Consider the following 25,346-nt stretch of genomic DNA (forward strand, 5'->3'; position numbering starts at 1 on the left):
GTCTTAAGTCGTAGAAAATTGACCAATCACAGTCGAATATGAGATGAATAATCAACTGTGATTGGTCAATTTTCTACGACTTAAGACCATACGACCGCTACGACTTCTATTGTAGACCCTGCATAAGGTTTGTTCGCGTCGCATGTTCCAACACGTTCCAATATGCTCCTATCATAGCTCTTACTCACTCCAACACGCTTGATAGAGTGAGTAGGAGCTATGGTAGGAGCATGTTGGAGCATGTTGGAGCTTGCGACGCGAACAAACCTCTTGTGACGATCCTTTGCGCGCGATGAGGAAAAGTGGAAGCGCTTCGCGCGCGTGCAAATGTGTGCTTACGACTGCAGAAATTGCATCTGAGTCATCCAGGTATCAATTTATTCTTGTTTAATATTTGGTGAACAAGAATGCCCGTTTCTGAACGCGGCCTAGAAATAACGAAAGATAATAGGCTTGTTCTTTTTGGCTGAACTTTTGCACCAGTTCATCTTTCTTCCTCTTCTTTTCTTCTGGAGAGAAAAGGAAGATGAACTGTGGTGCAAAAGTTCAGCCAAAAAGAACAGGCCTAATTCGAAATACGTCTAATGTCCTTTCTAACGTAGATTACTTTTTGTCCTTTTCTAAGAATTAGAAAAAATGAAGAGTAAATTAAAGTCGAGATTAAAGTCAGTCAACCCCTGGTGAAAAAATTTCACTGAAAATATTCTACGTTTTGGAACATTTCAGCGAAATTGCTGAAAATTTGCTGAAATTTCACTAAGTGAATTTTTCAGCTAATATATTGAAAAATCGCTGAAATTTCTCCAAAATTGAACTGAAATTTCTTTAAAATTTTGTCGGAATTTTTCTGAAAATGAATTTTTCAGCTAAAAATCGCTGAAATTAAATTGAAATTTTTCTAAAATGCTAAAATTTTGCTGAAAAGTGTTTCAAAACGTGAAATAATTTCAGTGATATTTTTTCACCAGGGACATTTGTGGAAATAGAACCAAGATTAAAATTAAACTACATTGATAAAAATGGGCATAAAGGAGACAAGAGGTTTGTTTTCTAGTTGAACTAATGTACTTTTTAAATTTAAAACTGAATGTATAATATATTTGATTAAAAGAAAATTCTAGTGGAGGAATAAAAAACAGACCCGAATAAATTCCTTGTAATCTGCAATTAATATACATATATTTTGCTGATTTTCAGAATGTGATTAGCTGATTCTTCTGAAGAAATTTCGATGATTTCTTTCCGAGGCGCCGAGCATCAATCGTCATGGCGGTTGTGATCAGACAAAATTATTTTTCGAATATCGGGACGGTAAGTCTGGTAACGATATAAAAATACAAGACTCCTGCGCTCTTTTTCAGTTCTTTTATTACTCATATATTTTCGTTGTTATAATGATACGTAAGATTATACAATGATACTCTACAAGTTAGTTTTGATAAGAAATAAGAGAGGCGCGGATTCGAAAACGTTCGCGCGGACGCCGACTTTCCCGAGAAAATATGACTCTCATGTCTCAAGGGTGATCTCGATTAAATTCCGATTAACTTAATCAGCGATTCGTTCCAGATCGGTAAAATTGTTTAAAATAAAAATTTCTAATTGCAAAATTCGTTAATTGTCTCTAATCTTTTTTAAAACATGTTAATAATTCAACAAAATTAATAATTCGACAAAATGACATCAAGTAACATTATTTCGTTAATTTATTAATTTTGTCGAATTATTAACATATTGTATAACAGAAAATTAGAGACAATATTATACAATTAGAAATTTTAAACTGTTAATAAGTTGATCACTGATTAAGTTAATCAAATTTTTAATTTGCCCTTAAGAAATTCCCCAATTAGCACTCTCCTCACCCAAATTTTTAATATCACACTACTTTGGTTTTATTAAATAATTTTATATCGATCTCTTTTTGCGCGTTCAAAATCAATGTTAAAAAAATTATATTCTATATATTTTTAAGTCACATTAAATCATTATAAAAAAACGAATTATAATACTCATAATAACTCATACAAATTATAATAACATTCACAAGTTATGATCTTTGTAGCAAATTAATTGATGTACGATTCGTAATTAAATCAATCGACGGTAATATCTGCAGTAATTAGGTGATTTAAAGGTGTAAGCGAAAAGTCGACGTTTTTGAAACGTAGAGCGAACGGCGATCGCAAACCCACGTCGTCGATCGGTTAATCTGCGGTACAGAATAAGAAATGTACAAAGCGGGTATGTCTCGTTTTCTTCTCTCGTGCCGTATTCGCTTAATTGCCTATCTTTTTTCTAAGACTACGGTTTCGCGAATAGTGTTACTTTCTTCCTTTCTTTTCGCGCGTTTGCTTGCGCTTACCGAAATCGTCACTGTCGTCGCCGGTAAACGCGCCGCGAAATCGCCGTGCGAACGGAATTCTTAAGGCAGTCGTTATTAAGTACTACGATAAGTTTTGGCACTTACAGATTTACGATTGCACTAATTGCGAATGGTACCGGCCGCGCTCTCCGAGAAAACGCCTTTCTTCTACACATAACGTATGTATATTTGATATCAAATCTCCGCTGTGTGCGACGCAATTCTCGTGAATCTTTTCTATGTAGCTGCGCTTCCTGGGGACGGTATTGCTATTAATTTGTCGATATTGCTATTAATAACGCTCGACATTGTTTACTACGATATTATCGTTCGAAAGAAATTTTACAAGAATCTCCCTGTCTACACATCGCGTATACACATATCTGTCTTCGCTGTACCATTTATTTAGTCTTACTTTGCTACGAAGGCCTGGAAATGTTTTTATCGTCATCCCTTTTGGCGAAAATTAGTACGAAAAATGCTTAAAATATAAATATGTATGAAAAGAACGATTTTGCTAAAGTATTTAAAAATTGAGGTAGATACAGATCTGAAAATAATTTTGTTACACCATTAAAATTATTATGTAGGAAACTCACGATGAGCAATGTTGTAAAAAGTTTTGACATTCTAATCATTAGTTTGAGCATATTCTATATAATTATTGTATTTTGATAGCTCAACAAAATTTATTCTCAAATCTTTAGCTAAACTTTTAAATACTTTAGCAAAATCATCCTTTCCGTGTGCATAAAAAAGTGGCAGTGCTTTAATTCGGAAAAATTTATTCTTCTTCGTTTGCGAGTCGCACGTGACGTTGTACATGAGAAATGTCAATTGCTTTGACAAATCACTTTAGCTCGAGTAAAGCGACGCAAAACTGCTGATGTTACAACGTTGCGATGCGCTCGCATCCTATATTAAGGCTTTCCAGCAAGGAACACCATGTAACACAATTTACACAGTAATCATTTCATCTTTGTTTAACATCTTTGGCAAACAACAAAGACGTAATGATTCACTGTGTTACATTGTGTCATCTATGTCTCTTGCTGGAAAATATTCTATATGTCTCAAAATTTGAAAAGAGCTAGGTATTTTGTATACTCACAGGTTGCTAAAAGCCGGTTCTATACTTTTGAGAATGAGACGACAATTGTCATTTGCCTTAATAATGAAAACAGAAATATTAAAACGCAGTTTTAATGTTTTAATATTTATCCCTTTTAAGTGCAAACGTGAAGATAAAATATGTCTTGCCTGTTTGCTACTTGATTGCACGATTTACATAGTAATTTAATATGAAATTCAATGTATAAAAAATATTTGTAAATTCCAAGAAACAGAGCAATTATTTCAGGATAACATTTTTGAGAGAGGCAGATACTTAAGCTTAAGGCAAAGCAATACTAATAAGCGAGATTGAAAATTTGATCTTATTAGTCCAGATGTAGATAATATAAATAAAATTGGCACAGCGAATTTTCAGGAACACGAACGGTTCGTTCAAAGACACAGGAAGGAGAAATGTACGTAAACGACAAATCACTGGTAACTGTTACGCGTGTTCCATGTGTAATATTCTTACGCAAGCCGTGACCTTTTTCCACTAATAAACAAAAATTTTAAAAAGTAGCTCTCTATTCTCGCATATGAGAAGCAAGGCGTTAGTGACGTTTCTTCGATAGGTACTGCTCCTCGAGGCACGTTATTTTTCATGGACGCAATATGTTCAGATAGGACGTAAGGATCAATAGCTCCTTGACCCACCCTTATGGTATAATAATCGATGTTCAGGGGGATGAAATTCAAACGAGGCCGAAATCCGTGTGAACGGTGACGTCGCAGTTGTTGGGCTTATCGGCGGCCGCCATGTTCACCTCCCCCAAGGTATCCACGCTGTTAATCGGGCAGCCCTTGAGGATTTTCTGCGCCGCTAGGCTGGTGAACTGAACCTGCATGTCGCTGAGACTGGGATAAGAGTGCAAATCCGAGCCTCGGCTCACAGTCTTCTCTAAGTTGGGCTCGGAGCCCTGAGGAGCTCGCTGCTGTTTCACCGTCTCGAGATTCTCGATGTATACGTCGTTGAAAGAACCACCGAAACCGTCGTACGACTTGGTAGGTGACGGCGGGTTCGAGACGATATTGTTCTTCGAACCGGGATGAAGTAGATTGCGATAACTCAGCGCGTCCTTCGATAACGACAGGCTAAGCTTACGTGAGTTGTTCATCGCGTCGTTGGTGTTCTTCGTGGTGGACAACGCGGCAGCCTCCTGTACCAGGGCGTTCTTGTCGACGTTGTTAGCCGAGGCGTCGATCAAGTGGGCCTGACTATTGTTCAAGCGGTTCGTTAGCTTCAGCTTGTTAGGCACTTCATCTTCGACTTTCGGCTTGTTCTCCTTGTCAGATTCCGACAGCAGAAGACTCGTTTTTGGATCTTTCGGCGTATAGAGTGATGACGGACGCTCAACCTTGATCGGTTTGTTCAGCTTCTCGTCATCTAGTTTCGATTTAAAAAGCTTCTCGTCGTCCACCCGGGTCTTGTAAGCCTTCTCGGCCACTAGCTCTCTCTCCTGCTTCTCTTTGCAATCGATGACTTCCTTCTCGGCAATCTTCGTCTTCACCGTGCCGTTCTCGAAAGTGATTACGGACCTCATCGGTGAGTTATTCTGCTGAACGTAGATCTTCGTGCCAGGCGAGCCGGAAATGGTTGTCGTACTAGTCGTGTTGGAGGCCAGCGTCACGCTATTCTGTATCGTCCGTTGCTCCTGTGATGACGGGCTTAGATTGGTGGACACCTGAAGAGTTATCGAGTTCTGCGCCTCTTGCAGAGGAGTCAGCGAACCTTGCTGAACGACTTTGAGCGGTGACGATTTCGTAGATAGCGTGGCCGTTTTCAATGGCGAACAAGTTAATTTCGTACTGGAAATTGACTTGCCGCTAGAATGAGACGAATGACCCGACGAAGTTTTTTGCAGCACCTTGAAATACAAATTTTTTTATTGAAGAGAATATAAAGAAAAATTAAGAAGGCGAAGAAAATTAAAAAATTAAAGAGGTTAAAAAATTGTACAAAAATTAATCATTTAATTGCTATATACAAAGAACATTAAAATTTTAAATATTTTGATACATTTTAATGGACAGAAATATTTACGAGTCCCTTTTTTTGTCAGAGGAAAGTATATACGCATGCAAATATTTTGTTACATATTTATAACGGAGCTACAAATCCACCTTATGCTGCGGGGAACCGTTGGTCGACTTAATGCCACTGTTGCTGAAGTCATGACTCGGTCTTCTTGAATTGGACTGCCTAGTGTTGGGCCTACCCAACGTTGTCGTCTTAGCCGTACTCGCATTCATTGTTCTAACTGAACCAGAGCTACCACCGCTTCTACTGGGTGACGAATTGGTCGAATTTTTATCATTCTGCGTTTGATTACGCGTTTGATAACTCTCCTGATTGGTGGTACTGGGCTGTAGAACAGACGCTCTAGACGTACATCTGCTCAAGCTTGAGCATTTGGATCTTGGTAGAGTGGAGCACGGTGACCGATGCCTTCGAGAGCTTCTTGGCGTCGAGTTAGCCAATAAACTCGAGGAGTCACCGCTGGCTTGACGTCGATGTCGCCTTGGTAAAGTGGCCGATCGCACCGAGCTCGAATCATCCCACACTTGGAAACTAGCCTGCGATTGGTCTAAACCTTCCATCATCTGAAAAGAAGATTTGATCGATCTGATTTCGCGATTCGAAACTCTTCGGAATCAAGGAATTTTTATTTTCCACTCTCACACACACACACACACACACACACACACACAATTCAATTCTAATTAAATTATTTAAATTGTTTATACTATTTCTATTTATTACTATTATTAAATTTTCAAGTTCAACGTTATTAATAGCTCGATACGTTGTCGACTCAAGAATTTTCATTAATTGTCAGGGGAACCGGTTAATTAGCCTTGCGGCGCTAGAAGTGCTGTGCAAAAAGTTTTGTTTTGTTGGTTCTTATTGGGAAATATACCTATATGCAACTTACCGAAGGGCTGGCGGCCCTTGTCTGCGTGGCAACGCTATGCAAATGTACGACCCGCGGATTAAACCACTCGGTGGGAGGATACTGAGCACTGAAAGTACCCATTAACGGTGCACCCTTCCTCCTTGTGCTCCGCCGAAAGAGCCTGGAGAGCAGGCCTATCTTCTCTGAAAAAATCCCAGAAAAGCCTTGAGGAAGGGATTTGGATTTTCTTGCGCTTTGTTAGAAAACTGAGGATCGAGAAAGGGCTCGCCAGCTATAGGGTGACTAAGAAGCTACAATCTGGATTGTATTATACGATCTATAGATATACATATGTATGTAGAATATTTCGTAGCAGTTGTTTATAATTGTCCTAATATAATCAGAACGTTTCGTTAGTCTCAAAGAGTAATATACTAGAAATAGCCGTCCAAGACAACGATTAAAAATCGTTCGAACAGCTTGCAAATATAAATATAATTAAGTAAGTGCGAAAATTTTAGGCTGAGTTCCGAAATTCCGCTTTTAAAAGGACAGTTATAAACAGTCGAAAGCATTTTTAATAAAACTGATTCATCCATCACCCATTAAATAAAGCAGTCACCCATCACCATGCAATCCCTTTCCCGATTAGACTCACTGGTTGGACTGTGAGGCGCACTGTCGGTACTCGCGTATTCCGCGCTGGAAGACGTATCACTCCTTTCGGGTCGTCGCGGTAGAGACCGTGAACTTCCGCTTCTGTGTAAACGTCTGGCCGAGCCCCAAAGCCGCAGAGAGTGTCGCCTTTCGAGACGGCCGGGCATCGACCGACACCTGGCGAACAGGACTTTATCATTGGGATTTCCTGGAAGAGAGACAGACAAAATTGTTTTTAACTCATCTTTATTATATTATACATGTAAATAAAATTAATTAGATATAAAACGAATGAAATGCTTAAAAAATATGCTAATAATTTCTGTATCTTGAAAATTTAACGGTCCTCATGCTTGTTATCTGTCAAATAAGACGAATGATCGTGGAAAGTATTCTCGTGTGAGTATCATGTAAATTCAGATTACCACATTGAGCAGACCGAGACTGGGAAGAATAAATTCTACGCGACGCGAAGACCCATGTGCAAATATCAGAATACCGAGACGACGCGTTACTCCAGTTAAAAGGATTAATATCATGATCGAACCGCGTTGTAGCTTAAAAAAAAAAGAAAAAAGTGGAATACCCTCATTCCTGAGAGTTTCATCTTGGTACATAGCCACGGGCGAAACGCCGACGTACCAACCGACGACGAGTGGGTTACCGGCGTGAGAATCAGTCGAGAAACGAGTGAGAGAAAAGTAGGAAGATTATATACTTGTGGTCCTTCCCCCCTTTCCGCAATGATGTCGACAGCGTATGTAACGGTAGACAATGTCGTGACCAATAGCTAATATATTGGTTGTGCTAAACGTTTTCCAGGCATCGTCAGCTTCTCTACTCCGTTCTCTCTTTCCTTCTTTCTTGTTCTCTATATGTGCTGATGTTGGCGGCTCTATTCTGCACGGACGCACACTCGACGCATGTTAAAAAAAAAAAGAATGAAAAAGAATATACCGCAAGAAGCTTCCGCGTGCGTGTGGTATAAAGGTCTCACTTGGCGATATATCACGAAACACGAGAATTTTTTGTCAAAGATAATAAAAAGCCGCAGATAGAAGAGAATTCCTCGAGTTCTTGTTGCGGCAATAATCGAAACGACAATTGCATCAGGATTTTTCATGTGTAATCGACGCCCCAGGTAGAACACAAAATCATAATGAGAAAGATGATCATCAAGTAGAAATAAAAAGAAAACTCACACACATAATGATATCATACAATGACGAATAATTTAAAAAAATCACTTAAAAATCTCATTATTATGTCCAAGAATTCATCATAAAAGCATCGTCAAAAGTGTCGTCAAATGACATTATGATCTTTTCTAAAATGACTTCTACTTGACGTCATCTTGATCTTGTTATGATTTTTTGTGTTCTACCTGAGGCAGCGTTTCTTGGCTGAGAGACACTGACAACGAATATCAGGAATAAGAACGTGGACATATGGCAGAGGGCGAACATTGTTTCTTCCTGACATTTCCGCGAACGTGGTAAAAAGCGAAATTAAGATCGCGCACTGATTTTTCGTACGCGATCGCGAGAGGAATTGACGATCTTCCGGCGGCGAGGCTTGCGTGGCTACCAAGGACGACAACAACATAAACGTTCTCCCGACTCGTTCGTCGAGTCGCCAGCAGAAAAAGGCCTCGGAGAGTGAGCAGCTTAGCGAACTGCTCTCCTCCTGGACACAATCGGAACGTTTCCCGAACACGTGCCGAACGAGTTTGCCTGGACCGACCGGTCTGCCGGACAAGCGAGTTCATTCTCGCAAGTTTTACGAGGGCTCCGGCTTCCTGCGCATCCTTTCGCGAGATACGGCGAAATCGATCTCAGCCTCACGCTGTTTATCTGTTCATCTTTTGTGCGTTCGTTTGTATCCTTTTGTCATTGAGCCTCGACGTCACAAAAATTATACGAGACATTACAAGTAATACAAACGCATCTCTGTACTCTTTATGTTACGCCTGCAGCGTACATTAATTTCTCTCGGCAACACTCGGCTATGTTATTTAACAACAAGAATTTCTCCACTCTGTTGAACTATATTTAATACTTTCCTGAAACATAAATTCGGTTCCGCGTAATGCACGTTCATATCGTAAAAACGATGTTAACGCGATAAATTGATCGGCAATGTGTTATAAATTAACTATCTCGCGATATCAATCGCGAGATGGTGCGGCGGGAAACATGGTTACGGGGAACTTTCCCTCGCGGATAAGCCTCGCGTACCGCAGGAGACAACGGGATACGCGACACTCTAATAAGACGCAAAGAACTTTGCGGATACTACTGAATGAAGACGAAAGCACGTTAATCGCGTCATCACCCAACACCATCTTTTGTGCGCGATATATACAGCCGATATTTTCGCAGCATTAACTTCTTGCACGATAACTTCCTCGTGGAAGCGTAAATAACATATGTCTACGCTTCTTGTGATTAATAACCTGTCTGTTCTAACAACTTTTACACGTTTCTTACATCACGTTTCCACATTTTAACTAAAATATTTTTAAAAAATGGCAAAGGAACTTGTTAAAAAATAATTTTCTTCGAAAGTCATCACGTTTACATGAAACTAGCTAGTAAATTATAGACTTTGTCTATTGAGAAAATAGCTCGAGGTGACGTCAGGCTCAGAAAATAATTAGCGAGACTCGTCTTACCTCCGCAAATAACGTCCGCCAGGTTCGTTTGTACAGCTTGATGCGTAACATCGCCGTCTCGCAGAGTGAGCATCTCGCCGTGTACGAGTGCCACCGCCTCGTCGTTGCTCATCAGCATGCTACCCTGACCTCTGGACCCGTTCACGTCCCTGGAACACCGCCTGGAGCTACCGGAGTCACGTCTAAGCCTTTTGGTCTCGGGCGTTACAACGAAGTAGCCCTGAGACGTGTGATAGATCTTTCGTTCTTGCATGAGCTTGGCGAGCGCGTCGTAAACGAGCTCTCGGCTGGGCCTCTGCATAGCCGGGAAGGCGTTCCTCAGGGCTGATCTGAGGGTGTCCAAGGTCGCCGCCTGCCTCTGGGAAGTCAGCTCCAGAATGGCCCAGCATAAGGCTTCTGGCAGCGGCGTGAACTGACCTTGGGAAACTGGAGCCACTAGACAGTCCTCTATATCACCTGCAAAACGAGAGAGACTCGAGGTTAATGCGCGAACGTCTTCGTCTGAGCATCCGGAGGCCACGTTATTTTTCTACGAATTAATTGAACGGCGAGTTATCATCCGGCCGAGTCATTTTATGTAACTTGCTTTATGCTTCAATACCAATTTTGCTCCGTTATGATCTCGTGCGCCGGATTTTACGACCGCTCATCGCATTAGTGCCCTCGGAGATAAAATGAACAATAAGATCATACCATAATTTTATATTTTCTATTTATTTCTATCGCCGCTGTAGCAAACTTCTGTTTGTCTTTTGACCCGGTTATGTAATTTTATTTTCAAGGCTCTGTCGTCGATTAAACTTAATAGCTACTCTACTCTACATTATTCTACGAAACTGGTGACACATACAAATTAAATTACATTCGTGTTAAAGCCTTTCTAAACCAAATCGAGGCTGTTCGCATTTCCATACGTGTAACGACCGCTAAGTATTTCATTAAGAAACACACGGTGATGAGAAAAAGTCACGTTGGATGGTTTTATGTCGATTTCGTGATCTCATGGAACGGAGCAGAGATACAGTCATTCCAATTACGAATTAATCGAATTCCTTCCACGAATAAAGTCAAAGAACAAACGCGATTGGTGAACATGAAAAAGACGGCGAATTTATTAAGCCCGGGCGGCAACGGCTCCGTGGTATTATGAGAGAATCGAAATCCTTATTCTTCCAGTCACGTTTTACGGTAACCTGGCGACACCACGACTGCGTGCTCTCCTACATCTGGTTTACGCCCACAAAAAGAATATGGATTATTCTAAACTCGGGGTAGGACCTCGAAATTCCCCGCGAGGCCCGCGCTTGGTTCGTGCGTCGAATATCTAATGTCTTTTCGAAGTCGATACAGAGAAAGTCAATGCCAACGTCAACGCTCGTTTACACACATATCACAATATTATGCACGATAAAATATTTTATTTCAGTCATAAAAGATTCGTTGCGCATCAGAAATATCTATTTGTGAAATCACTGTCTGATCGCGCTCATAATTAAGAATTTCTACTGATAGAGAAGTTCCGTTTGAAGTACGGGAAAGTCGACTGCCAACGCCAACGTGAACCGTTCTTTTACAATTCCTTTAGATCGCTGAAATATTTTAATCAATGTAATCGCGGATAGTATGCTAGAACTCAACAATGCATTCGCGAAGCCACTTGCTCCACCGATCGTGTATAATTAAAGGTTTGAAGCCGGCGGAGAGGAGCTCTATTTAAAGTTCGTGCGATCGCAGGCCCGCCTTCTCTAAGGCGCAACTCTGCAATTTCCCTGCACGTCTGTCAACGGTTGCCTTTGTTATTCGCAAGACAGGGCAAGACAGGAAAGAGCGGATCTCCAATTACGCGTGTAACTAACGTGTAGAAAACGCCCGCCTCACGAGCTCCCGTTAAACAATTGCTGTAAATAGGCCGAATAAATCCGCCTTCCTAGCTCTCCTTTGCTCTTATTCTTTCGGGGTATCTCGCTGGCAGGACAAGTTGTCTCGTTGTCCGCCTCTACACCGACATCTATCTCCGCTTGATATATGTACTCGTTTTATAAAGCCGGGTCATACGCAAAAGGCACACAGCCTCGGCAATGCTTCCACTTTCGTCTTAAACATTATTCTCACGCTCGATGCTCATTGAATACGAAGATGTCTATTTAGACTTCGACTACTCTACACTCCGGTTATACTTAGTGAAATTATTCTCACGCTCAACATCCAGTCGAGACTCGAGTGTACAGTTTAGTTAATGAAATAAAATATCCTTGTTTTCATTCAAGATATTCGTTTCTGATACACGATATCTCATTTAACGCTCAGTAAAATTAATCTTGTAGTTAATCTCAGTAGTTAATCTACTTCAACTCTATACATCATTTATTTATGTCGTTTATTTACATATCTCTCCTCGCAAATACGACGGTCAATTGAATTACCACGTCGTATAGCTTTGAACAAGCGGCACCTATAATGCTCACGTGGGAGCGGCCAGTTTCGGTTTCATTGGCGCGAGCGAGATCTTATCCTGCGAACGCGAGCGCGGCATTAAAAAAAAGTACATGATCTATACGTCATCGTACCGGGGATATCATGAAGAAAACGAGCCATGTTCCGTTGCACAATTTTCAAGGAACTTCGTCGACGACAGATGGAAAGACGGACATCGTAGCGAGGCCATCGGGATCATGGAACCTGATACGTCGGTTTCTGGAGCGTGGATGTTTATCGACTCGCAGCTCCATGTCGTGAGAATCCCGTCCCAAACGTGTCCTGAACGTGTTCTCCGCGCGCGTTATCTGGCACTCATTATCGGCGTGCATTATCTCCGAATTGGAGAGGTCGGCCGGCGAGATATGTACGTGCGAATTTGTCGCGATCAAACTCTCGAGGGAAGGCTCCTCGCGTGACATCGCGAGACTTTTGCCTCGTTTGCCAGGTTTTCTTTTCTTTTACGTTTCTTATCCTTGATCTTTTTTTTTTGGACGATTAGATGACGTCGGATAACTCGGCTTAAATCTTATCAACTTGTTTTGCTCTTAAAATTAAACCGTCAGAGCGATACGTGCGCAATTTCAGACGTACGCCGAGAACACCGACAATTAGACGCGCGCCATAAATTTTCCAGAAAGCGTTCTGCATGCGTCAAACCGCTCTATTTGTCGTTTTGTTCCAATGTTGCGGCGCGCGATATAAGACCGATCGGGACAGACGATTTATGGCCGATGGACATTTACCACCCAACTAGCGGTTGTGCAAATGGCCATTAACGGTTTATTCTTATTTTTGTTAGGCTTATGCTTTACGACTCGTCTATGCCTATGGCATCTAGAATTTAAAAGAACCGATCTCGCATCGACGGCTGTTTCGATTCCTGCGTCGCTCTATCGTTTTACGGCTTTCTCTCGATCGCAGATCTCAATATTGCAATGTCATTTTGTTGTACAAAGCCACTCTTATTATCCGAGTACAAAGTACTCCAAATAAAATCAGGTAACTGGATCGGGGAGAAGGGAGTCATTCTGCATTTACCTTTTTTTTTTCATTGCGTGCAAGCTAAAACGTTTCTTTCTCAACTTGTTCAAGTTCTCAATGCGACTACATCACGAAACTCGCGATAACAACGCGAAGTCGACGACACTGATCCATCGAGAAACAGTAGATATACCGCGAAGCACACCTGCCGACCTGCGGCGACCCTGCGAAAGGCTATTATTAGCATCCTGCACCTTTCTATCATTCCACGAGACTTTATTATAATACTACTCCGCGCTGCCCACGTAGACAGCATTTGTTTGGCGTCCCGAAGTAAAAGGTAGAGCCGACTGGCATTCGGGTCGATCCGCGCCCACGCGAAAAATATATCGATAAATATCACCGCGAGCGCAATGGGCGAACGCAGAAACGCGGGGACAAGACACGGTGGCTGCCGACGGGAACGACGAGACTTGCGTTACTTCTCGGACTGTGTTCCTTGAAACGCGCGCGCGAACGCGGTGGGATCACTTCCGGTGTACTGTACAAGCTGCAGAACATGTTGCATATATCCTTATCGCTGTGATCCATCGTGTTGGTTGGTTGGTCGGGTTGGTTGGTCGGTCGGTCGGTCGACCTCCGCCGCCTTTATGGCTATGCTCATGAGAAATAGCAAAGACCACTCGCCACTCGAGGAATCACCTCGTAACAAGGCGACCTTTGAATCGCGTGTATACTCTCCTCGAGTCCCCGGCGACTACCCGCTCGCTGATTATATGTAAATCCTTTAAGACGCCACTTCGTACCTCCGGCCATATATCGATTCTAGCGACTCATTCTCCCTCATTTGTTTATCTTACGCCGGTCTCTTTTTGTCGGATTGCGTCAGTGTGCGCGAGAGCAAATACGGAAATCGTACATTAGATTAATCATACGTTAGATTGTTGATTGCACGGTATAACAGCCGTTGACAGCACCGCGGAAACCATTTTATCTTTTCACTCTTCTAAAAGGTACCGCATTTATCCGAAAGATTAAGTAAGGCTGAACATTTTACTCTCTACAGACGATGCTCCTACAAATAACGCTAATGCCTGTTTCTATCAATGTAGCTTAATTTTAATCTTGATTCAACTAATTCTACATCTTTCTTTAGTTCTAACAATTAGAAAAAGATGAAGAGTAAGTTGAATCGAGGTTAAAGTTAATCTTTATTGATAGAAACGGATATAAATTAATTAAAGAGCTGACGGACTCTTAATTCACTTCCCCTCTTAATTTTGTCCAAAAAAGAATGGGTGATTAATTAACTCCAACGCTTATAGGAATAGCCTTAAGGGTCGATACTATCAACGTTGATCAATTAAATTAAATGAGCCTCTTTCTTTCGTAAAGTTAGCTGCAATACAGATGGATGATTTATTTAAAGTCTGATAAACCGATGTTGGTGAAATCAACCCTGAGAGCAGCAGTTTCGATGAAAGTGAAACTCTCAGGTGCACAAGAAGATGAAGTGCACAAAGAATCTACAATCCTTTCGGACAAGGCGTGGTTAGTTAATGTCTGGTTCGCACGAAGGTTTCTCATTCGTTCCTACTGGATTTATGCATCCCAGTCAGCAGTCAATAATCCTGCCGAGACGTTAACCGACCGTTTTGTTATCTGTACGCGGAATGCGAATGCTGTTATGTAAGAGGCACGAGTCAATTATAAATAAATAGACACGCGCGTGTACCCGATATTTCAGGCTGTTCTGCCGCTGCTCCTGCTGTTGCACTGTTGGAAATAAATTTGCCTACTGCGAAAGCAAACGCGAATTCTCGGCGTGACACAGAACACGAGGAGCGAGTCGAAATCAAATGGAGCACTCATTAAATTCAAACGTGCGAACTCGATCTAAAATGCGAACGTGCGCCCACGTTGAAATCGTTCCCGACTACATGTTACGTCATTCGCGACTAGATCTCCAGAATATTATTTCATATAATACGCCGCACGTCACATCGTTTGGAAAATTAAATCGTACAATTATCCGGCCTGTATCTAATGATACGAATCTCGATAATATTATTTTTGGAAGATACTTTATAACGTATAAACTGCAAACGCGGAGTAACTTCTGAGTACCAAGTTGGTTTTTTTATTGCTTCGTTGGATGGTACTAGAAACTTTCCTTTTCGCTTTCACCAAATTTCAAACAATATATACCTATTTCACTTTAAGTACAAAAGCTATAAAAATAGACCTCTAGATTTCTTGTGACAACAAATCACAGCAAACGATACGCGCTCGTGATCTTTTCGAAGAGTTATTCCACTATCGAATCCGGGTCGCGACAATGTGCACACCACTCGACAACAGTGACGAACACACTGTGTCTCTAATGATCTTTGCCTAAGGCTAACTCAAACATCGTTCGGTTGGCTCAGACATCGCGAAATATTCAGTCTGTAAATAAGAAATGCTTAAACTTTAAACGATTCGCATCGTAAAGAAAATATCTTGAATGTTTCGAATAAAAACATTCCAATTTAATTTAATGAAAAAATCAGAATTTTTTAATTAAATCCTCGAATATGAGCTGTTAATTATTGCAATATCCAATGTCTTTTTATATATGACAATTTATCACATTAAATAAGTAATAAATTTATCACATTAAATAAGTCGTATTATGACGTGAACGCTGCTATATTTTATAAGTTTTTATATTAAAGATAAAATCTTCTGATTTAATTTAATTAAAATCAGAAATTTTTAATTAAATTCTCGAATATGAGTGTCTTTATTATAGACGTTGCAATATTCCTATATCTTTTTATATACAACACACAATTCACCGTTATATAATGCGTATTATAACGTGTGCTTTGTGTGTGTGTGTCTGCTGTTGTATTTTACAAATTTTTATATTAAAGACATAAAGAGCTTGAAATTACGCGCGGTTGGATTCAGCTATGAATGCGGGAGGTTTTAACAGCTTGGAGAGTACCTGTCTTTCGTGCAGGACCCAGTTTTTCAATAACGTGTATTTTACACCACGCGTACGCCTACGAGCAGCACGTGGTGTCATTGGTTGCGAATTCCTATGGTCCTACGCAGGTGGCAAATGACGACATATCTCGCGGACAGCGTCGTATACTTGTGCATTTAACTACCGCCTTAAATAAAGCTTTCATGAGCTCGGTAGCGTGTCCTTAATCATCCGACGAAACGTCGTCGTTAAGTGTCATCTCGAATTATTAGCAGGAAATATTCTTACATTTCTTTTTATCACCTCCGAACGAATACGCTGCGCGTAATGCCAAAACGTTCGCGTATTCCCGCGCTATCATCCATATGAGAAACAGAGTATATTGGTACACGGACTTTCTCTAGCCTCTCGCATCCATCGAACGTAAGCCGCTTAACTTTCCGAGAAGACACATACACGCATACACATGTGCATATAAGGATCTGCAAGTTGCATGCGTCCATGACTTCTAGATGTACGCAAATGCGCGAGCGTATACATTATCGGAGACAATACGCAGCGAAGTTATTACGAGGATAATCAATGTCGCAAGACATGCAAAAAAAAGTCGCCATTCTTCATTGCGTCATCGCGCATCGTGATATAGATTGCGGTCAAGTATTCTTTTTTTCCCGAGGCTAAGTCACTGGGTCTTTTTTATTCCTGCATTAGACTGCACTAGAACTCTCTTTCTTTCTTCAAATATTAAACACATACTTACACCTATCTCACTTTAAAAAATGATATACTGGTTCAATCACAGAAAATAGACCCATTGTGCCTGGAAAATGTATTTTTACTTTGCGCGATAATGCGTACAACTTCGGATGTTCTTATGGTATCGCGAATGATCATACAGAATGTCGTGACACACCGGCCACTTTCCATCCCGAGGCCTCCTCGTATATCGTGTCTCGATGCAGGTTCCGCGCGCAGTATATCCCTCTCGTGCCACATACTCATATTACAGCCGCCTAGCATATCAAGAGGACGGCATAACAATGCAGAGAGCATTTTAATCCTTCGCCTACGAGAACCGCATCCGAGGACGAAGCGGGGGAGGGGGGGGGGGAAACGATGTAGAGCGTGCCCGCGTGGTACTTGCGAGATCAATTTTTTTGTTATTGCGGAAGCCGCGCGAATCCCCGTTACGGTGATATTAAATTTCGCTGGATCGCCAACGGCGGCACGGAGACGACTAGATCGCGCTCGGATTTAAATCCCGACCTTACGGGTCGTGTGATTTTTCGTTCGACGGAAAGACGATATAAGCCGAGGCCATGAGAATCGACTCGTAGCCTCGATTCCGCGTTCGACGCTGCTGCATCACGCGCCGCCGATACCATTCGTTCTCTTCGCGATAAGGGCGCAGCCGTTCGCTCGCTCTCGCTCATTTGACACGAGCCATTTTGCAAGTACGATCACTCAATGCGCCCGTCCACTTCGCTATAATTGGACAATATATGCTTGCTCTATCCTGGCATTAATAAATTTATTATTAATATATTTCAATTTAGTCTCTCGTATACGTAATATTTAGCAAATTGTTATTAGGTATATGAAACGTACAGATTTGAGATTTTCGTTGCCTCATCGTTGATCACGACCGATAATGGCGTAATTGAGTTGAATCAAAAGGGATTGGCCTTCGAGTAATAAATCTCACGTTGTGCTCGTTGTGATGGCTGGTTTCAGCCAGTGCGGTTTTAATGATAATTAGGAAGCTTTTCTACGCGGTGAAGCGTTGCATCGTGCTCAGAAACAAACTATCTTCGACCTGCCACTCCCAATCGAGAAAGTTTTATATTATTCTTGCCCATTGTTTCTCGAGCAACAAGTTATGTAAGATTGTAGGGCTCACTAATGCGTTTCTATCAATATTTTATCCAGATTGAATTATCCATGCTGGTGGAAGTATAGGATCGATATCAGACCGCTGTTACTAGACTAATAATTACCATTTAAAAAAATTTTTGAAATATGACTATGCGAAAGGGATAAGGTTTGTCCGAATGATTCATATATACATATGAATCCACCTTGATCAAAAAGTTCCCGGAATTTATTCAGAAAATTCAAAATACAAGTTTATTCATCAAAAGTGATATTGTCCCCTTCAAAGTACTCCCCATCGACTGCAACGCACTTATGCCAACGCTTGATCCAGCTCTCGAAACATTTCTGGAACTCTATTGTCGGTATAGCCATCAGAGCCGTCTTCGATTTTTCCATTACCTCCTTTCGGCTGTTGAAACGCGTTCCCCCTATGGGGAACGTTTTTTAACTCGATCGAACAGAAAAAAATCGCAGGGAGCCATATCGGGTGAATTCAATGGCTGTTGGATGGTATTCGTTTCGTTCTTGGTCAAAAAATTTAATACAAACTCGTTGTTGCAAATTCAACTCCATTTTTAAAACTGTAAAAAAACGAAAACACGTGCAGAGGTAGATGTACTCAAGACGGCGTAACTTTTACAAATGTCAAGCTATGGCGATAAAATTTGGTGGAAATGTCAATGATAGATGTGGCAACCTAATCAAAAAAACAGAACTCAAATCAGCTGACTCAGAGCATCACCTGGTGGTAATTCCAGGAACTTTTTGATCAAGGTGGTATATATCCACTTTAAAAAAATGACGTAATAAATATCATTAACGATTTAAATTTGACATTTTTTAAAAACGAATTCATATATATTTATATGTATATAAATCATTCGGATAGATCTTATTTTTTTAATAATTATATTTTTGAAAATTATTGATGTCTTTAGATTGCATTGAAACTATTAAAAATGATCTTTTTACTCAATTATTCAAAATTTGACAAAGAACGATGCATTGTTCTACGAAAAAATCACAAGTCAATGAAAATTATAACAGAGGGCTAACATTTGTTGTAGTGATTTCTTACGAAGGTAGGTCATAAGGTAACACGGAAGTGATGCACGTATTTATCTGCAGAGGCGAATGTGTGGTCGCTTGACTATCGAGGCCAACGGAGCACAGGTGAAATGTCACGACTGTTTGCTAGTGATGAAATTCACTAACCGGAGATTAGGTGGCTGTAAATACAACGGTGAACGTCTAAAAACGTCGCCCTCGCGATATTAACAGCGAGACTGCACTGCTAATCTCATCTCGTTTAATTGCGCTATTAATTTACCCTTGAATTCTCTCCGGCAGCTACTTAACGTCACCGATGAGCGAAAAGTACAATAAATAAGCGAATTCTCGATGAGTCATACTATCGACACATTAAAATCATTAGAAGATATAAGAGCTTCTCTAGAAAAAAGAACTTTTCAAAAAATGTTTCTTTGGCACGATAAATCGCCGGCCTCAGCTCAAGATCGCCGCCTATCCTTTTAAAGCGCAAATTATACGTTGGCGAATCTCCTTTTCGTCGTCGTAAATTAAAAGCAGCGTCTTCAATTCCGCGCGGAAGAATGGGCGATTGCAGCACGTCATCAATCACGCCGAAGATATATTAGCAGATTATTGTACTCCCTTGACATTAACCTACATATGTGGAAGTAATGCGACTTACGCTTGCAGAGGCCAACGAATTTTACAAACGCAACACCACGCCTTTCGTCGCCTCCATGGACAGGCGGTACACACCTTTGTAATTATGTCGCTCGTGGTTAGTCGTGCCTAAGAAGTAATCGCCACATTGAATTGCCTTGTCGAACAAAGTGAACCACCGAATCGGTGTCGACGACCCGATGCGTTTCTCGTCGTAAATAATTCTCCAGAGAACCGTGATTAACTCTCCGTTTTATCTAACAGCAATTTGTTTTATATATTAAATCTAATAACAGTAAATATATCCGGAACAAAGATTAGAGCCTGGACTGCGCCATAGTATATCAAATGATGATCAACAAAAATAAGAGAGAGGGAGCGTGAAATCGGCCAATCTCCCTCTTTTATTAAGATTATATGATTGGTTGAATGGAAAGAGATAGCGACTGACCGTTTTCACGTCCTATCTCATTTTTGCCGACCAATTTTACATACAGACGGCGCAGTGTCTATGCTCTATGTCCTTGATCCAGAATATTGATGTTGATTGGCAAGTATTCCGACTCGTCCGAGTCTTCAAATCGATTTACTTCGCGGACAGGATCGCGCGGTGAAGTAATGGCGAATGTAGCGAAGAGAAACCGATGCGGGTTTCCAATTCTAAAACGTGCGATCGCGCGGTACGACCTCGTGCTCGGCTTAAATCGGATTCCAGGACGTGTGAAATCGCGTCCCCGCGCGATTCGAGTGAATGCAAGCAGACGAAGTCACGTAGCAGCACCTAAGTGGTCCCGATACCGATGCTGTCGACAATGTCCATTCGATTCAAGTCCTCGTCCAACGCATGCACGCACGCACGCCACATGGACTAAATGTAAACCGGTATACGCACGCTATTAAAGCCGATAATAATAATAATCCAGAGCGGAATTTATTTTATGATCCGCCGTCGCTGTAACGCTGATACGCGCGCAATTTACTAGATTTTTTCTCTTTCAACCCGCAATTTTACGAATTTGTACAACGCCCCCGTCATCAGTCCCGCCGTTTGTTTCACCATTCCGAAACGATTGTCACGAAGTGATGGATACCAGTTTACGAAACTGGTATCCAAGAAGAGCGACGTAAGAAATTCAGAAATCATAATTTTCACGAAAAGCCTGTGAACGTAGGATCTCAAGATGAAGAAATAAGTCATTCCAACTTGACTAAACGATCTTGTGGTACGACTTGTTTTGATACTTTGCACCGCTTATGTTCGTTCCACGTCGTAACACCGCGACGTTGTAATGGATTAGTCGTAATGAACCTACAGTCGCGTTTCACCTGAAGAAACCCGTTTTCCTTAACGGCTACTAACAATAGCAACGCTATCGTATACCCACGCGAAAAATTAGCAACGCGAATGGCCACGCGATATGCGACGTCCATGAGAGTCTCGAAACAACATCTTCGTGCCTATTTTTGAAAAATATCCGGACGCGCGTCGCGAATAGAGAAAACCGGTTAAAAATCACCGGTGTGAGATAAACCCTGTCAACTTTTATAGTTATTTCAGAAAATACTGGCCCGATTCGTTGTACTTTGCATTTGAAGAGCGTTATTAAAACGACCGGAGACGTTTTTATCTTGTACGTCCGATCGTTTCGAGAATACGAAAGTATTGCCGTCGCCTTTTACTTTCGCCTCTTCGCGACGGGAATCCACACCGCCGCGATTCTAATCAAATTTCCACGACAGGAATTCGCGCGCGCGATTGAGATGCAACGGGGAAGATAGTTCGGCAAATTTATGCTCAGGATGACATCTCGCTATTTCAGCCCGTGTCCTTTATCGTCGGTTCAACGAAAGTCCACGCGATGTCGCGATTCTCGGCCGACGCGCGCCAATTTCCCTACCTACATTTCCTCGGAGTGAACCGTGCCAGACGAACAGCACTCCGGTGCCGCGATACCCACGTGCGTTTCGCGACGATCGGTGCGCAAGCAAGTGGAGAAAGAGAATATACAATATATTCTCTCGCTAGTGTCGAAGATGGTGAGCGCGGGAGAAAGAGAGAGCGAGATGACGAGAAAGATATACTCGCGAGAGCTCTCCAGAACGGTCCAGTTCTCATGGATAGTCGGACGTGGTATGAGGTATTGCCCGACTTTGCTTGGTCTGCCAGGCTATTTCTTATTCATAAGCTCCACCAGCCGCTCTACAAGATGTTTCCAGCCTTTTCCTGTACAAGTTTTGTCGGATTATTCCACGATAAAGCAAGAAAAAGATACCTTGTCAGATAATTACCATAGAAATATCTCAGCACAATCGACAAAGAAATTCTTATGCTCTATCAAACTAAAGATTGAGATTGAGCTTGAATTGAAATTTAAATCAATTAGAAAAAAGAAAATCAATATCAAGTTAGTGAACTTTGCTTTAATTGGTCAAATTCCAATCCAATCTCAATCTCAATTTCTAATTTGATACGGGCTTTAGGATGATAAAAGAAAATTGGCACGTACTCTTTAAAACTTTTACAATGAATTGTCACCCTGAAGAATAAAATCTTCAGTGAGTAAAAGCTCAATCTTAAAGTTTGAAAATTGAGCTACACTTTCTCAAATCTGACTCCATTTTCACTCTTTGGAGTGAGATTCCACTCCAAAAAATTTAAGGAGGACATAAGTATTCATAGTCGGTTGTTATATTTAAGATCATCTTAAGTACAATCTTAAGGTGCTATAAACTAATCACAGAGTCATATTAGTACACTGAGAAAAATAAAATCATTATTCCTATCGCGTTTCATTCATCGAAACTACTTAGGTGAAGCGTTTCCGATTTTTTGTATTTAGATGAGAAATTGTTTCGTTTTTTTATTTATAGATTTTGGTAAGATTTGTACGAAAAGAACTAAAACGCCTATACAGCTTCCGCTCGGGTTAACGTTCGGTACTTTGTGACCCGCACTGTTGAACAGCATAAACTTCGCTCGTACATAGAATCGTCTTTCGCGGATCTTACCATCTCCTCGTATGCGTTTTAAACCAATGTTCTTCAACCTGCGCGCATATTACGGCGCACCGTGAGCTTATTCCGAGTGCTCCGCGAGATATCTCGATCACGCGTCGGCAAACGAAGATAAAATCCTCGCAACAAATTTAAAGCGAACTGGATACTGCCGCTGAGAAGGTGTAATATGCAAAGGGGTTATTTCACGCGTGCATAGGACGTGTCAGAGATTTTACTGGTCGCTCTCAGGAATCTCTCGGGAATGTTGCAGCGGGCGTGTTTTCATCGAGACTACCGATAAGCGGCTTAATCCCAGACGCGATTCGCGTAAAAACGAAATGCCCGATTAAATCTCCCTTCCCCTCCCTTCTCTGCGTCATATTTAATGTTATGTTTAACGTGCAAAACTCGCTTGATTTAAATCAGTTATGACGCGAAAGAATCATTTCTCAAGGACGTTGAATTTCTCAGAAATAGCGTAAGAAATAATTTCTCAAGGACGTCGATATATGCCGCGATAACACGGAAGAGATAAGAAATTTAAGCCATGACAGTGGCATTGTTTTCGGGAATTTATTATAGCTACGAGACGTCGCTTTCGAAAGCGCAGGTTTCACTCTAAGTCAATTACTTGAATCGCGGTGCGGCGCCGAGATCTTCGCACGCTCCCCCACATATTAGCCGTATTTCGCTAAAACGCATAAACTGTTTTCCGTTGCATGGAACAGTTAGTCGGAAATATATGAATATGTGTACGCACATGTACGCGTCTCGCGTACACGCCTCATGCGTGTATCGCGCTCGTTATATTGTTTTCTGCTTTTACCGTTTCTACCTCTATACACGTGACTATCGCGGTTCAGGCCGCAATCTAAATATATACCCCGGATGAAAGATACATTAAGATTGCAAGAGAAAAAGTGCGCACGAATTAAATTCATTTCATTCCTGGCGATAAATCACTCGCCTCCAACATTTAAAAAGAGAACACTCTAAATCTTTTAGAGTGAATTGTCACTCTGAAGAGTGAAAACTCATTCTTAAATCTTTCTCAAGAGTGGCTTAATTTTCATTCTTTAGAGTGCATGCATGGAAAGAACGGTTTTGCTGAAGTATTTAAAAATTTAGCTGAATACAGACCCGAAAATAATTTTATTTGGAGCAGCAAGATAACTATGTAGATCACCTGGTTGCTAAAATGTTACAACTATTTTAGCATTCCAAGCTCATTCCAAAAAACAGAATGTCAAAGTAATATCATATTGACTAAAATTATGATAAAAAAATGACATAAGTTCCGTCAATAATCCATGTGACGTCAAATTGATTATTCATTATTTTGACTTTCTTGCTTTCCTTCGTATTGTCATCAACACATATTAGCATCCTACATAATTATTTTGATGGTCCAATAAAGTTATTTTCGGATCTGTATCTAGCTAAAGTGTTAAAATACTTTAACAACATTATTCTTTCCATGTGAGATTCTACTCCAAAGAATTTAGAGAATACCAAAGTCACGATGCAACGATAACTAATCATCAGTACTCCCGATTACGGAAATGACTCTCGATGCGCAGATATACACGCGCGAACGGGATAGATTTTCCCTCGCGTAATGCGATGCGATATTACGATCTCTCTTGAAACATTGTCCACTTGTTTGGCAAGGAGTGCCGAGTTACTCGCGCACGATTCGCGCGCCGAGGAGAGCACCCCGACCAAGAATATCGTATCGGCTTTCCATCCCGAGAAGATAAATGCCGTACGTATATATACGTTTGTGCTGCACGGCGTATATCGCGTATCGGCGACGTCGCTGAAATTCTGCAGTTTTGCACGAGGCACGATGCGCCTCGATAACGAAGGATGCCTTTCCCTTTCGCGGCCAGAATGCCACGTTCTTTGCTCTCCTCGGCTCTTCTCAAACTGCACGAAGAAGCGCGGGTCTCTTCTTCGGGCGCTGTGTAATTTTCCACTCGTTTCCCGTAGCGGGTCATTATGCAGCCGATTGGCCGGATTCTCCGACATCCTCTCTCGCGTCTTCATTTCGAGAGGCGCCCATATCCACGGGATTAACTCTTTCGGCGTTTACGAGCGTCCTCTTCGCATTTGTTTCACGTTTTATTGTCCACGTTATTACCTTAAACGTTTCCAAGTTGCGCGTCAATCAGTACGCGGCTGTCACAATGGCGGATCATTATCATGGTAAAAAGAAGAGCCAAATGACGCGCGTATATCACGTTACCCTCTCCGAATGTGTGCCACCGAGGAGAGAATCGTTGCAGCTGCGCATATGTCGCATTAACCGAGTACGCTCCGTGAACGCGGGAGGGTGGCTTTGCATTTATTATCCGCACACGATTTAGAATGAAAGAGAGAGAGAGAGAGAGAGAGAGAGAGAAACGAACTCTCATCCCGCACTTCGCCTTTCTGCCGAGAACGAGACCGCGGCAATAAACGTTAAAATTTGATACTCATCGCCAAACATCGCACATGTGTCACGTAATAACGTGACACCGCATTCGCTCTCAGAGACATGATTAATACGAGCCATCGCGCGTTAAACTGCTTTGTATAATTGCCAATCTACGTCTACGCTAAGATGTTTACGTTGCATTATCCAGAATTGGAGATCGCGGT

General features: G+C 41.5%; 1 protein-coding gene across 2 annotated transcripts in view; it reads right to left on the reverse strand.

Annotated features, from left to right (window-relative positions):
- Nucleotides 1–3,749: 3,749 nt before the first annotated feature.
- knockout (Stork-head domain-containing protein knockout) overlaps nt 3,750–25,346 on the reverse strand; it is an 80,149-nt gene continuing 58,552 nt past the window's right edge. Inside the window, exons 4-8 of one of the 2 annotated variants that reach the window (XM_018444313.1) lie at nt 9,707–10,162; nt 7,034–7,240; nt 6,415–6,578; nt 5,603–6,082; nt 3,750–5,346 (exon numbers count right to left, since the gene is read on the reverse strand). In XM_018444313.1, coding sequence (XP_018299815.1) covers nt 4,174–5,346; nt 5,603–6,082; nt 6,415–6,578; nt 7,034–7,240; nt 9,707–10,162 — 2,480 coding nt within the window. In that variant the 3' untranslated portion in view covers nt 3,750–4,173. Of the gene's footprint in view, nt 5,347–5,602; nt 6,083–6,414; nt 6,600–7,033; nt 7,241–9,706; nt 10,163–25,346 lie in introns of both variants that reach the window. The other variant, XM_018444312.1, reaches the window with a different exon arrangement.

Source organism: Mycetomoellerius zeteki, unplaced genomic scaffold (genome assembly GCF_001594055.1).
Source record: "Mycetomoellerius zeteki isolate Tzet28-1 unplaced genomic scaffold, Tzet1.0 scaffold149, whole genome shotgun sequence".
NCBI lineage: Eukaryota > Metazoa > Arthropoda > Insecta > Hymenoptera > Formicidae > Mycetomoellerius > Mycetomoellerius zeteki.